Below are 15,763 nucleotides of genomic sequence, written 5' to 3' on the forward strand. Positions count from 1 at the left end.
AAAAAAAAAAAAAAAAAAGTCTTCTTTCATTCTAGATTGAGCAATAATCACTAATTTTTATTAACTACCCCAAAACTTTAAACTCCAAGAAAGATTCGGTTAAAATACATATTATTAATTAAATCATTATACTATTTCCTATAAGATCCAGGAAAAGATCAGATGTGTCAAGACAAATAAATTTTGTTTGTTTGGTTGGTTGCTTAACACAGAGAAGATTCTGTCTTAAGCAGTGCAGTGGCATCATCGTAGTTCACAGTAACCTCAAACTCCTAGGTTCAAGCGATCTTCCTGCCTCAGCCCCCGGTAGATAGAACTACAGGCACATGCTACCACACCTGGTTAGTTTTTCTAATTTTCTGTGCAGATGGAGTCTCACTAAGCTTAGGCTGGTCTCAAACTCTTAAGCCTCTTATAAACATTAGGCATAATGGCTGGCCAAGAAAAAGAAATTTTGAATAAAAGAACAACACTTTAAAGTGAAAGTCACTGAGCACAGCATACCAAAAACTGATGCTGTAGCACAGAGATGTGAACTATGGCAACATACTGATAATGACCTGGAGCAGAGATAAAGACTAAACATGGAAGTGTACTACATAGCCATGACATCAGCAGTAAGACGCCAAAGCTGGAAAACAACAGTGTTGTCTTCTGATCAAGCATACAAATACTGTTTGATTATTTACGTATTTATCAACAAGTATTACTTTAACACCCTCAACCAAGCCATAGGTTAAGTTAATAAAATAATGGCAGTGGTGATATCAGCCAAACATATGGATCTGCTTCCCTAAAGAAATCCCCAATAAAGCTAGGTTCTTAGAACAATTAAAATTGTGGTATCTCATATTATTAAAAATAAACTATTTTAGAACAACTTACCAACAACACCGAATAGAAACCAGGCTGGGTCTCCCACTGTTTCAACTGCTCCTCAGCTGGTTTTAACACAGCAGTATCCTGACTGGTGGCCTGAGTTAAGACCTGAAGAACAACAGTGCTGGCACTATTGAGATCCATGGAAACCTGGCAATTATAAATTAATACACTTAAATCTACATCATAAATAAAAAATTAACAGTAACATGGATTTATTTTGCTTAAAATAGACCTTCCACTTGATCCCGCAATCCCATTACTAGGCATCTATCCAGGAGGAAAAATAAAAAAATCATTTTATTATAAGGACACTTGCCCTAGAGTGTTTATCACAGCTCAATTACAATCGCCAGGATGTGGAATTTTCTGTGTATTACTACCTGAATGCCCATCAACACAGGAATGGATTAATAAACTGTGGTATATGTATACCACGGACTACTATTCAGCCATAAAAAAGATGGGAACGTTATACCTTTTGTCTCAACCTGGACAAGGAGTTAAAACACATTCTTCTTAGTAAAGTATCATAAGAATGAAAAGCAAGTATCCAATGTACTCAATTCTAACATGAAGCCAGTAGAGGAACTAATAATACACATCCACATAAGAGAAAAACTCAATTCAATTCAAGTTGGGGAGAGGGGGAATGATGGTGGGGGAGCGAAAGGAGGAGGGAGGATTGATGTGCTCCCACTTAATGAGCACAAGGTAAGGGAATATGGCACATTTCTTGGGTGCAGGACAAACTACAACAGGGACTCGATCTAACAAATGCAAATACTGTAACCCAATCATTTGTACCCTTACATTAAATCTGAAATAAAAACAGAAAAAAGAAAGAAAAAGTAGACTCTGGAAGAAAAATATTTTGAAAAATACAAAAAAAAAAGTTAATGTAAAAAATAAAATTGTTGATATATTAAAAAATAAATAAATATATGTTCTGAAGTACTCTCATACTTCAGTCACTTCCTCCTTTGTGTTGCTGCTTGAGTTCACCCTTTTCTATGTGCTAACTAACCATGCCCTTAAACTGCCATAGCGCAATCACTTTTCCTTACATCAATTTATTTCTAAAGGAAACTGCCTTTCATTGTTCCATAAGTAGAAGTAATAGTAAACTGAGAGGTAGGGGTGTGTTGGGGGGGAGGGGGGATGTCACAGACACAAACTTCAAAGTTTCTAAATTCTAGTTAAATATCATTATCTCCCCAAGACTGAGCATAATGCCTTCTGCCTTTCTTTTTAAAAGATTAGTAAGTGTCATGAAGATATTAACCACATACTAGCACACTAGGCAACTTTATCCTTAAGAAGATGAGAAGGAAGAGAACAGAAAAAGAACCACTTTAACAATTTTGGTTGTGCCACCAATGGTACATGTTTAAAATATTTGTAAAAACATAAATGAAAAATGAAAATGAGAAATGAAAATGCTGGGGAAAAAACAAACCAATAAACAAAAATATAAAACCTAAGTTAGAAAGGATTTTAAGAGTCAGGTCATCTAATCCTCCGTTGTATCTTTGAAGCCATTGTACAAATGCATGAACAATTTATTGAGTTCTCTAGGATTGTTTCTAGAGAATGTATATATTTAGCAAGTATGATAGTTGTTCACAATATACAGGCACAAAATATGTAAGGTTAAAATTGAAAGGTAAAAATCAATAGAAAATAAATCTAGGTTCTTAGTGCAGAGGCAACTGGGAATTAACTTTATGCTAGTAGTTATATCTAAAATTGAAGAAATGTTCCAGACAATAAAAGTGTGAAAAGTCAAGTCAGGCATAGTAGCTCAACCTGTAATCCTAGCACTCTGGGAGGCTGAGGCAGAAGGATCGTTTGAGCTCAAGAGTTCCTGAGATAAGACTGGGCAATAGAGAGATCCACGTATCTACAAAAAAATTAAAAAATGTAGCTGTGGGCTCGGCACCTGTAGCTTAAGCATCTAAGGCGCCAGCCACATACACCAGAGCTGGTGAGTTTGAATACAGACCAGGCCTGCCAAACAACAATGGACACCTACAACCAAAAAATAGCCAGGCACTGTGGTGGGCACCTGTAGCCCCAGCTACTTGGGAGGCTGAGGCAAGAAAATCGTTTACACCCAGGAGTTGGAGGTTGCTGTGAGCTGTGATGCCACAGCACTCTACCCAGGGTGACAGCTTGAGGCTCTATCTCAAAAAAAAAAAAAAAAAAGTAGCTGTGGCCGAGTGGTATCTCACACCTATAATCCTAGCACTATGGGAGGCCAACACTGGAGATCCCTTAAGCTGAGGAGCTTAAGATCAGCCAAAGCAAGACCCTGTTCTCTACTAAAAACAGAAAAAAAATTATCTGAGCATTATAGTGGGTACCTGAAGTCCCAAGTACTCCAGAAGGCTGAGGCAGGGATCCACTTGAACCCAGGAGTTTGAGGTTGCTGTAAGCTAGGCTGACATCTTGGCACTCTAGCCTAGGAAACAAAGTGAAACTGTGTCTCAAAAAAAAAACCCAAGCATTAGCTGGGCATCATGGTATATGCCTGTAATCCCAGCTACTTAGAAGGCTAAGGCAGGAGGATACCTTGAGCCCTAAGTTGAAGGTTGCAGTAAACTTTGAAGATGCCACTATACTTGGCCTGGATGACACAGTGAGACTCTGTCTTAAAAAAAACAAAAGTCTGGAAGTCATTAACCTATTAACCTATAAAAAATATAACCACAGCCAGGTATTGTAGTGGGCACCTGTAGTCCCAGCTACTTGAGAGGCTAAGGCAAGAGAATCACCTAAGCCCAAGAGCTGGAGGTTGCTGTGAGCTGTGACGCCATGGCACTCTACCAAGGGGACAGAGCGAGACTCTGTCTCTAAAAAAAAGAAAAAGAATATAACCAAAGCAAATGACTCCTTTATTACAAGAGACAGAATTAAACTGCAATGAAATAAAAGTTTTCCAAAGTTGATTCCATAAGAAATTGACTTAAAACATTAGAACTTTTAAGAAAAATTTACCATTTTAAAGCAGGACTCATCTACAATACAAAAATTTCATTATACCATCTTAAGAAGGCCCTAATAATTGGAATCTAAAAATTTCCACCAAGAAGCAGAGTATCTAGATTAATATTTTAAATTAGCACTCTGTCCTTGCTTATATTTTAGAATTGACTAAGATGCACTGAAAATATATACAGTAGAACCTCCATGGTTGGCCCTTCTCTACCATTACTACCTCCTTCACTTGACGTAATTTTCATAGCCTGGACATGCAGCACATGTACTTAATTGTAGTTCCTTAACTGACCACCTCAGATGTTGACCAGTTTGTTACAGTCCCTTGGGTGGTCAACTTACAGAGGTTCTACTGTCTTATCTCTCTCACTAATTGGGATTGTGTTGATCAATATAAAGTTTCTGTGTTTCTTAGCACTTGAATAGAAGTGAATGGATTTTTACTCAATTTAGAGGAATTTTGGTAATTGAGGCCCTGGTAGACACCTTAAAAGATAGCATTTTTTGTTGTATAGTAGAAATACAATGCAAACCAGGAAGACAAGCTATGTATGCAATTCACATTTTCTATTAGTCACATTAAATAGTAAAAAGAAATGTGAAATTAGGCTCAGCGTCTACACACAATGCTTACGGTGCCAGCCACAAACACAGAGGCTGGCAGGTTCAAACCCAGCCCTGGCCAGCTAAACAACAATGACAATTGCAACAGAAACATAGCCAAGAGTTGGCTGTGGCAGGCGCCTGTAGTCCCAGCTGCTTGGGAGGCTGAGGCAAGAGAATTGCTTAAGCCAAAGAGTTGGAGGTTGCTATGAGCCGTGACGCCACAGCATTCTACTGAGGGTGACATAGTGAGACTCTGTCTCAAAAAAACAAAAAACAAAAAAGAAAGAAATATGAAATTAATTTTAATAGCATACATTTAACTTGACATATCAAACTGTTACTTCAACATTACATTAATTTTTTACACGAGATTTTCAAAATCCTGTGTATATCTTCCATTTAAAGCATATCTCAATTCAAACCACACTTCAAGTGCTCCACAGCCCCAAGTGGCTTGTGGCTACCACTAGTAGCCAAGTCAAGGGCAGGTACCACCAGCATTACCTGGGATCCTCACAAAAACACAAATTCTCAATCCTCTCTTCAAGCTTAGCAAAGGAGAATAGCGCAAGAGGGCAAAAATCTGTCTTCTGCTAATATCTCTAGGTCAATTTTGTACATCTGAAAGTCCAGCTCCATTGCTAATGTACTGATTTATGGCTGAACTGTTCTCACAAGGAAACTAACAGTCCAGGGTATGAAGAGTATGATTTATTCACCCTGCCAAGCAATGGAAGGACAGCAACTAAAATTAAAAGTTTTAAAAAAATAAACTAGGCTTGGCGCCTGTAGCTCAGCAGCTAGGATGCCAGCCACATACACTGGAGGTGGTGGGTTTGAATCCAGCCTGGGCCTGCCAAACAACGACAATTACATCCCCCCCAAAATAAAAATAGCCGGGTGTTGTGGTGGGCGCCTGTAGTCCCAGCTACTTGGGAGACGGAGGCAAGCGAACTGCTTAAGCCCAAGAGTTTGAGAATGTTGTGAGCAGTGATGCCATAGCACTCTATCAAGGGTGACAAAGTGAGACTCTGTCTCAAAAAAAATCAAAAATTAAAAATTAATACCCGAGCACATACTATATGCCTATCACTTAGCTAAGTGCTTCATTCATTTTTTCCTAACAAGAATCCTACATGGTAAGCACTATTATCTCTATTTTTCACATAAAAAATTAAAGGATCAGAGACTTTACCTTGCCAAGGCTGTAATCTAGTAGGTGGCAATGCTTGAACTTTAACACCAAAGCCACTTGTCTTAATCAGTATCTAACACTGCCTTCCTGTGTGAAAAACCAATAATTAAGTGATCTTTGCAGTGCTGGGAATCAAGCATGATACATGACATATGTTTACTAAATATTTGCTGAATAAAGAAAGGTGATCAATTTTAAACAATTCATCCTGGTAGGTGATTTATTCAATAAAACTGCTGAAAGCCCACTGTATGCCTGGCACCATTCCAAGGACAGAACAGATAACAGTGAACTAATAACAGTGTCTCTGTTTCCTGAAGCTTATATTCTAGTGGAAGACGTCTGTAAAAAAAAGAGAGAAAAAAAGAAGCAGTGATATGAAGAAACTAAAATAACATTAAAGATTGACTGGAAATGACTGTGTTACTTCAGACTGGGTACTCAGGGAAAACCTTCTCGGAAGTGACATTTATTAAAGACATGAATGACAAAAGAGATCTAGCCATGCAAAGAACTGAAGGCAGAGCTCCAGGTAGGGAAAACAACTAGAAACAAAGGTCCTGGGACTAAAAACAACTTAAGTAGGCCAGTATGACCCACACTTTGTTGAGAAAGGGAGAAAGTGGTACAAGATGAAGATAGAGGTGGCACCCATAGCCACATACACCCAGGCTGGTGGGTTTGAACATGGCCCAGGGCCAGCTAAACAACAACAACTGCAACAAAAAAATAGCCAGGTGTTGTGGCGGACACCTGTAGCCCCAGCTACTTGGGAGGCTGAGGCAAGAGAATCGCTTGAGCCCAAGAGTTTGAGGTTGCTGTAAGCTGTGACACTACAGCACTCTACTGAGAACAATACAGTGAGACACTGTTTCAAAAAGAAAAGATAAAGTTGGAGAAGTAGGCAGGAACAGATCACGTAGGCGCTTAAGGGACAAAATAAGGTGTCTGTATTTGGACATTAAGTATGAAAAAGCCATTGGATAGGAACACTGTATGAATGTATTGATACTGACATAGAAACAGAAAAAAGCCCTATCACAACTCATCCCCATCCCACCACAATTGCCATAGAAAGACGTTTTTTTAAATCCACAGCTTTGTCTGGGGATACTACCAATCCCCAAAACAATTTTCCTCTAAAGCAAAAATTTAGGCAGCAAACTCAAACACATGCCTTACCTCTCTGACCATCCCAGTAAAGTAATCCCTAAGTGTTCGTACTTTTATCCCTAGGCCCCATTTACCCTCACCATTTACCTGTTCTAATGGAAGCTGATAAGAGTTTCCCAACACTGCCTCCCTCCAACACCCTGCCTCATGCAGGGCCTCTGCAGGCTGCTGCTCCCCTTGCTTTAATCCTTGCTCCCAAGAAGCCCATCCAGTCTGGAAGGCTGAGCTCAGTTCATATACTTTTGGAGCAGCAATTTTATGCCAGGCACTGCAATCCTTCATTGGATGATAAGAATCAGAAGGTCCCTGTTTTCTACCCAAATTCTGTGGGCTACTGGGGTGAAAAGCAAAGGGAACTGTTCTTATTATTAAAACAATTTGTAGAGCTGGGCATGGTGGCTTATACCTGTAATCCCAGCATTCTGGGAGGCTGTGGCAGAAGCATCACTTGAGGCCAAAAAAACTAGACTAGCCCGGGCAGCACTGTAAAACTCTCATCTCTATAAAAAAAAAAAATTAAAAAAGCTATCCAAGTGTGACAGTGCACACCAGTAGCTACTTGGGAGGTGGAGGCAGGAGGACCACTTGAGTCCAGGAGTTAGATACTACAATGAACTTTGATCATGCCAAGAGACTCCAGCCTGGAATACACTCCAGCCGGGCAATGGACCAAATGTGGTCTCCACAACAAAAAAACAAAAACAATTGTGAAAAGTAGGTTTCTAGCAAAGTTGACATTTAGACAATCCACGGAGAAACATTATGAGTGGTTCATCTACTGGGTAAAAATCCAAAAGCCCAAAAGCAAACAAACACAGATGTGCCTATAGTTAGAGACATAAAAATATTCATTAAAAGGAACAAGTAAAAGAAAATTCAGCACCTGTACCTGCCACCAACAGATAGACTTAGCGGGCCTGTAGTGACTTAATTTCAGCCATAATAATTTTCTTTAGAATACCACATTATTTGTGTCTGCTCCTACTGTCAGGGCATTATACACAAACAATAAGCCTGCCAAGTCTATTAAATGCTAATGCAGTAAGGAGACAGACTTAGAAAAAGAAATGTAAAAATCGAAGATAAGAGAATTTCAAAATAAAAAAGAATTCCCACAGTGAAATAATTTATTAAGCCGTGGGTCAATAACAAATGGTAAAACCATTAAGTGAAAGAACAATTGCGAGGGAACCGAATGTTCCAGTGTGTCAAATATCATTCTACAGATTACTTACAATGAAGAAACAGGCAAACCTTTAAAATGAAGAAATCTGTCAGTCACCAGCTTAACTGAAAACCCAAGTTTAGTATCAGCAACAGCAATACAGTTTGACTTTAAGTGCCCCCTGTGTGATGCAACACAAAGTCTACAACCTCACCTCTGAAATGCCAAAAATGGCATTAATTGGCAATAATCTAATGGCATTAGATTATTAATCTAATCAAGACACTGGCCCTAAATTCCAGTCTATAAGAATTAGAGAAGGCGGTCTGTAAGGCAAGTGCTTTGGAGAAGCCAGACAAGATGCTCACTTAAGGCCAGAGCTAGAGACTAGCCTCAGCAACAGAGATAGCTCCCGTGTGGATTCTTTTCAGTTTCTTTTGCCTTTTTTGACAACCTGAACAAGAGTTTTTCTCTATATGTGCATTGTAAGTTGTTTAGCATCCCTACGTCCCTACACACTAAATCTTTTTTTTTTTTTTTGGCAACAGAGTCTCACTTTGCCGCCCTAGGTAGAGTGCTGTGGCATCACAGCTCACAGCAACTTCAAACTCTTGGGCTTAAGTGATTCTCTTGCCTCAGCCATCCAAGAAGTTGGCACTAGAGACACCCACCACAACACCCAGCTATTTTTTGGTTGTAGTTGTCATTGTTGTTTGGCAGACCCGGGCTGGATTTGAACCTTTGAACCCGCCAGCCCCAGTGTATGTGGCCAGCGCCCTAGCCGCTGAGGTACAGGGGCCAAGCCCCTACACACACTATATATATATATATTTTGAGCAGGGCTGGGTTTGAAACCACCACCTCCGGCATGTGGGGCTGGTGCCCTACTCCTTTGAGCCACAGGCGCCGTCCTACACACTATCTTAATGACACTTCCCAGGGACTGACCAAAGATGCTTCTGTGTATTTCCCAAATACTCTCAGGTAAAAGAACCACCAGGGCTATTGATGCATTCCCTGTGATATTTATGCAGACTGCCAAAGACTTTTGTTTAGGTGGAAAGACACACACAACAAAACATACATAACATCAAGAAGAGGGAAAGAGTTCCTTTATCTTTCCTTCTCCTAAAATATCATCTCTGCTTAAGAATTTTGAAAGACCTAAAAACTACCGCTTGGCAGAAATGCATTTGGAATTTACAACTACAATCCCCCCAAGTCCTGACTGGACTTAATAACTCTCTTTTAACCTAGTTTGTTTTGTAATTAGAAGAATATCTATAAGAAATAAAAATTACAATATAAAATATAAAGACTGTCCATAAAGTAACCTGTCATGTATGTCTCTAGTTGGCGTAGTACAAGGCTGGATACTTTCTGGACAGCTCTGGTATGTACAACATTAATGCTAAACAAATACAAAAAGTCCACAAATAAGACGAGCATAAAATGTATCAGATTATAAACAGTAGTTGCGTTTGGGCAGCTCCACATACTACCTTAATATTTTTTATTTCAGATTAGCAAGGGAACATACAATTAGGTTACACTGTGTGTATATGTCAGGAAAAGTCCCAAGTTGTATTTGAGTTCTTCACCTAAAAGAAGTGTGCCATATACCCCTACACTGTACCCAACAGGGGGGAGCTTACTGAGCCCCCTCCCCACACATTGTGTTTTTCCTCTCATGTGGGCCTGTAATTGTTCATCTACAAGTTTCAAATCAGTATTGAGTATATGGGATGCTTGCTTTTCCATTCTTGAGATACTTTACTAAGGAGAATATTTTTCATCTCCATCCAGGTAAATACAAAAGACATAAAGTCTCCATTTTTTATGGCTCAATAGTATTCCATGGTATACACATATCACAGTTTATTAATCCATTACTGTATTGATGGGCACTTGGGAATTAAGCTGCTATAAACGTTCAAGTACAAACATCCGTATGGTAAAATGGGGTTTTTTTTTTCTTCTGGGTAGATGCCTAGTAATGGGATTACAAGATCAAATGAAAGGGCTATTTTTTTGTTATTGTTGAGACAGAGCCTCAAACTGTCACGCTGGGTAGAGTGCCATAGTATCAAAGCTCACAGCAACCTCCAACTCCTGGGCTTAAGCGATTCTCTTGCCTGAGCCTCCCAAGTAGCTGGGACTACAGGCGCCCACCACAATACCTGGATACTTTGGGGTTGTAGTTGTCATTGTTGTTTGGCAGGCCCAGGCTGGATCGAACCCGCCAGCTCTGGTGTATGTGGCTTGCGCCTTAGCTGCTTGAGCTACAGGCACCAAGCTGAAAGGTCTACTTTTAGTTCTTTTGACGGTTCTCCATGCTTCTTTACAAAAAGGAAAAATTTTTTAAGGCCAAAGATTTCATTTTATACCTGCTCTAAACTTCCATGAGAATTAGCTATTTGCTTGATTTCTCTTCCCTACTCCTAAAACATTCTAACTTCTCAAGAGCTGCAAATTAACATATTTCTCTCATTAAGCACATATCAAAAAAATCACTGCAATATAGTAAATATGCCATATGTAAGTAGATAATGGTCAGTAATTACAGTCTTATCACAAAAATTCAGGAGAGAAAGCTTATCAAAAGATGACATGGGCTCGGCGCCTATAGCTCAACCGGCTAAGGCGCCAGCCACGTACACCTAAGCTGTCGGGTTCGAATCCCCAGCCCAGACCCACCAAAACAACGATGATGGCTGCAACCAAAAAATAGCCGGGCGTTGTGGCGGGCGCCTGTGGTCCCAGCTACTTGGGAGGCGGAGGCAGGAGACTCGCTTGAGCCCAGGAGTTGGAGGTTGCTGTGAGCTGTAATGCCATGGCACTCTGCCCAGGGGGACAGCTTGAGGCTCTGTCTCAAAAAAAAAAAAAAAAAAAAAAAGATGACATGAAAGTAGTAACAGTTCTTTTTGTCATATTATCCAGATTTGTTAAGGTAATGTATGCTGAAGACAATTTTCCTCACCTGGAAACTCAGTCTTGTAATTAAACAGCTGAAGTTTTGTTTATTTTTGGTTTTTATCAAGTAGCAGTTTTAACTGAAAATAGTCATCTCGACAAGGCATTTAATGTTCTTACTATCTGGTTCTTTTTTTTTTTTTGAGACAAAAGTCTCACGATGTCACCTTCAGTAGAGTGCTGTGACATCACAGCTCACAGCAACCTCAAACTCTTGGGCTTAAGTGATTCTCTACCCTCAGCCTACTGAGTAGCTGGGACTACGGGCATCCACCACAACACTTGGCTATTTTTTTGTTGTAGTTGTCATTGTTGTTTAACAGGCCTGGGCTGGCTCAAACCTGCCAGCCCTGGCATATGTGGCTGGCACCCCACTGACTGAGCTACAGGCACCGAGCCCTATCTGGTTCTTTTTAAAAAGAAAATAGTTTAATATATTTAAAAACCTGGGACAATAACCAAAAATTTCAAATTTACTATTTAATTTTCTTTAAGCTTCATGTATATACAATACATTTTTATCACATAAAAGAAAAATAAATTTGTATTTGTTAGCAATAGTGTCTTTACTTTAATTGCTAAGTCTTCTCAATGACAGTTGCCAACTTCTTTGCCACATTATATACTATTAGGTCTACTGGTCCTCAAGATGTAAAAATAAATTGAGTAATCTGCAGTGCCATCTGATGGCAAGAAGCAAGCCCCACACCCCAAAAATTATTCCAAGCATCCTTGCTCCTTAAGGAGAGCTGGGGGAAAACAGACCTCTGGAATTCTTTTTTTTTTTCTTCTTTTTATTGAGTCAAGAGTCTCACTTTGTCACTCTTAGTAGAGTGCCGTGGCGTCACAGCTCACGGAGACCTCAACCACTTGGGTTTAAGCAATTCTCTCGCCTCAGCTTACCAAGTAGTTGGGATTACAGATGCCCGCCACAATGCCTGGGGCTATTTTTGGTTGTAGTTGTCATTGTTGTTTGGCAGGCCCTGGCTGGATTCAAACCTACCAGCTCCAGTATATGTGGCCTGGCACCCTAGCAGCTGAGCTACAGATGCCGAGCCGGAGACCTTTGGAATTCTTAATGACCACTTGGCCAGGACAACCATCTGGAAATATATAGCAAGGTTCTCAAGGCTCAAGGGGCTAGAGCAAAAAAATGCTAAGCTCTTGGGGGAAAGATATGAATAGAAGCCTAAAGGATAATATAATGCAAGAAATATAAGAGCTTCAGTCAAAGTAAATGTGAAGGAATTTTTTTAAATGTAATAATGTAAGCAATCTTTTAGCATAAAGGAGATTGAAAAACCATGAAACAAGAACAGGCAGAGTGATATGAGGAGAGGAATGAAATCACCTCGTGACATTTAAGAGACAAACATTCAGAAAGAGGAAAAAGAACAGGCAGAGGCAAGCCCTTGCAAAAGCGACATCGACAACTCACAAGCTCCAGTTTTTTCCCCGGAAGAATAGGCACTGAGCAAATAAAGAGTCGTCTATGGGGAAGAGTACATACGCAATATAGTTTTTAGCACGCATTTCTGGAGCATTTGCCACACAAAGATAAGAGGAAAATGCCATTTTTCTAAAGATAGTTAAATTCCCGTATGCTAAGTTATGATTTATGGCCAAAGTCTACAAAAACAAGAATAAAAGGCAGGAAGCTTATCCTTGAGGAATCATAGATAGGAGATACAGTATTAGAAAACTGATAAACCGCCCGGAGTCCAAAGCACACTGGAGGAAAAAAAGACAAGATACTAAAGACCGGAAAGAGGCAGGGCACAGTGGCTCACACTTGTAATGCTAGCACTCTGGGAGGCCAACACAGGTGGACTGCTTGAGCTCGGGTGTTCAAGACCAGCCTGAGCAAGAGTAAGACCTGGGCTCTACCAAAAATAGAAAAAATTAGCTGGGCATTGCAGTGGGTGGCTAAGTCTCAGCTACTTTGGGAAGGCTGCAGGAGGAGGATCACTTGAGCCCAGGAGTTTGAGGCTGCTGTGAGCCTGGCTGACACCACAGCACTCTAGCCTGAGCAAGTATGAGACTCCATCTCTACTAAAAATGAAAAACTGAGGCAAGAGGATCACTTTAGCCCAAGAGTTTGATGTTGCTATGAGCTATGACACCACAGCACTCTACCCAGGACTACAAAAGTGATGAACTATCACACACACACACACGCGCGCGCACACACACACACACACACACAAATTGAAAAAAACAAAGTTAAGAAGGTTAAGATTAGGAAAAGAATTTTAAATTACTAAACCAGGTACTATTTGGAATATACAAGGAATTCTTATAAATCATTGAGACAAAAAAGAAACTGGAGAAAAGATATAGTAGAAAATTCAGAGAAGAGAAAAGCCAAATGGTTAATAAGTATCAGAAGAGAAGCTATCTCTCTGGTTTTCAGGGACTTAAAAACCAAACATTGAGAAACCACTTTACACTCATCAGGCTGGCAGTAATTGCAAAGTCCAAAAATATTCAGAGCTGACCAAAATTCATGGAAACAAAAACAAGTATGCATTGCTACTAAGAATGTACAGTGACACCACCACTTTGGAGAGCAATCTTGCTATCTCCAATGAAATTCAGCGTGTGTCTTTAAGCATGTATCCTATGACCAGCACATACACACACGGTCATATGCCACATGACATTTTGGTCAACAACAGACTGCATATACAACAGTGCTACCACAATATTTTAACAGAGATGAACAATTCCTATTGTCTAGTGACATCTTACCTATTCTAACATCTCCAATGTAGCACAACACATATACTCAAATGTCTGTGGTGATGCTGGTATAAACAAAACTACTACACTTCCAGTCCTATAAAAAGTATTTCAAACAAAATTAGGTACATACAAAATACTTAATAGTGATAGTAAATGACTGTGCTACTGGTTTATATATGTATTTCCTATACTTTGCTTTTTTCTCATTATTTTACAGTATACTTATTTAAAAAAAATAAATAGGTTAACTGTAAAACTTCCAGAAGTCTTTCTAGAGGTATTCCAAAAGAAGGCATTGCTATTATAAGAGATGACAGCTGCATGTGTGTTACTGTCTCTAAAGACCTTCCAATGGGACAAGATTGGAGGAAGAAAACAGTGATATTGATGATCTTGACCGTATAGGGCTAAGCTAATGCTTGTGAGATGGAGTCTCACTCTGTTGCTATGGCTAGAGTACAGTGGTGTCATCATAACTCACTGAACCCTCAAACTCCCAGGCTCAAGCCATCCTCCTACCTCAGCCTCCTAAGCAGTTGGGACAAGTATGTGCCACTATGCCTAGCTAATTTTCTTCTATTTTTAGTAGAGACAAGGCTCTTGCTCAGGCTAGTCTTGAACTCCTAAGCTTAAGGGATCTTTCTGCCTCAGCCTTCCAGAGCAGAGCGCTAGGATTACAGGTATGAGCCACCACTCCTGGCTTTGTCTTAAACAAAAAAGTTTAAAAAAGTAAAAGAAAAAAAATTGTAATAGAATAGAAAAAATGTTATAGAATAAGGATTTAATTTTTAAAATTTCTGTACACATGTGTTATATAAAGTGTTTTAAACTAAGCATTAAGACAAGTCAGAAAGTTTTAAAAAATTAAGTATTAATTACAGAAAACAAGATTTATTATTGAAGAAATAATTTTTTTATAAATTTAGTGTAGCATAAGTGTACATTTATAAAGTCTACAGTCCTGTGATGCCCTAGGTCTTCACATTCACTGACTCACTGATTCACCCATAGCAATTTCCAGTCTGGCAAACTATTCAGAAAAAGTGCCCTATCTTTCATACTCTATTTTTACTGTCTCTATGTAATTTAGATATGTTTAAATATACAAATACCACTGTATTATAATTACCTACAGTATTCAGTACAATAACATTCCATACAGGTATGTAACCTAGAGAGCAACAGGCTATACCATATAGCCTAGGTATGTAGCAGGCTATACCCTCTAGATTTGGTCAAGTAAACTCAATGGATGTTCACACAACAAAATAGCCAAATGATGCATTTTTCAAAATGTATCCCATGGTCAAGTGATACTGACTGTATCTGTATCTCCTAAGACCCAGCAGTCTCACACCTGGTGCTCTAACCCTGTACAGGCATACAAGGAAACAAAAACAAAGTTATTGTTGACACAACCTCGGAGTTATCTACACTGACAAACCACAAATGTCCATCTTTTGTGAAACAGACTCAGACAACATATTCTGTCATCCTTCCCTTGTACAATTTGCTCCCCCTGACTAGAAAGTTCTTGCTTCTAGACATAAACATACTTTACTCTTTAACTTTAGTCTAGTATCTGCTCAAGTTGTCCTCTACTCAGAGGTCTTCCCTGACTCCTAATCTAGAACAGCTCATCCCTCAACCCAGAATATCTCTGATCTCAATATCCTTAATTTGTCTGCCTAATACTATTAACTACATGACTATTCTAATACACATGTGTTTATAGTCCATATTTCCTTGATTATAATTTAAGGTCCAGGGACTTCACTTTTTTTTTTTTTTTTTTTTTTTGAGACAGTGTCTTACAATGTGGCCCTCGGTAGAGTGCCATGGCATCACAGCTCACAGCTACTTCAAATTCTTGGGCTTAAGCAGTTCTCTTGCCTCAGCCTCCCAAGTAGCTGGTACTACAGACACCCGCCACAATGCCCAGCTATTTTCTCTTTGTTGCAGTTGTTATTGTTGTTTAGCTGTCCTGGGCTGGGTTTGAACCTGCCAGCCTGGGTGTATATGGTCGG

The 15,763-nt window shown here is 39.5% G+C and overlaps 1 protein-coding gene across 1 annotated transcript in view; it reads right to left on the reverse strand.

Annotated features, from left to right (window-relative positions):
- The window catches only part of IPO11 (importin 11), a 215,062-nt gene that overhangs the window by 192,697 nt on the left and 6,602 nt on the right, over window positions 1-15,763 (reverse strand). The window contains exon 2 of the mRNA XM_003782731.3: window positions 886-1,029. Within this exon, the coding sequence (XP_003782779.1) occupies window positions 886-1,023 (138 nt within the window). The 5' untranslated portion in view covers window positions 1,024-1,029. The remainder of the gene's footprint in view (window positions 1-885; window positions 1,030-15,763) is intronic.

The sequence above is a fragment of the Otolemur garnettii genome, unplaced genomic scaffold (genome assembly GCF_000181295.1).
Source record: "Otolemur garnettii isolate 467f Iridium unplaced genomic scaffold, OtoGar3 scaffold00005, whole genome shotgun sequence".
NCBI classification, from domain to species: Eukaryota; Metazoa; Chordata; class Mammalia; order Primates; family Galagidae; genus Otolemur; species Otolemur garnettii.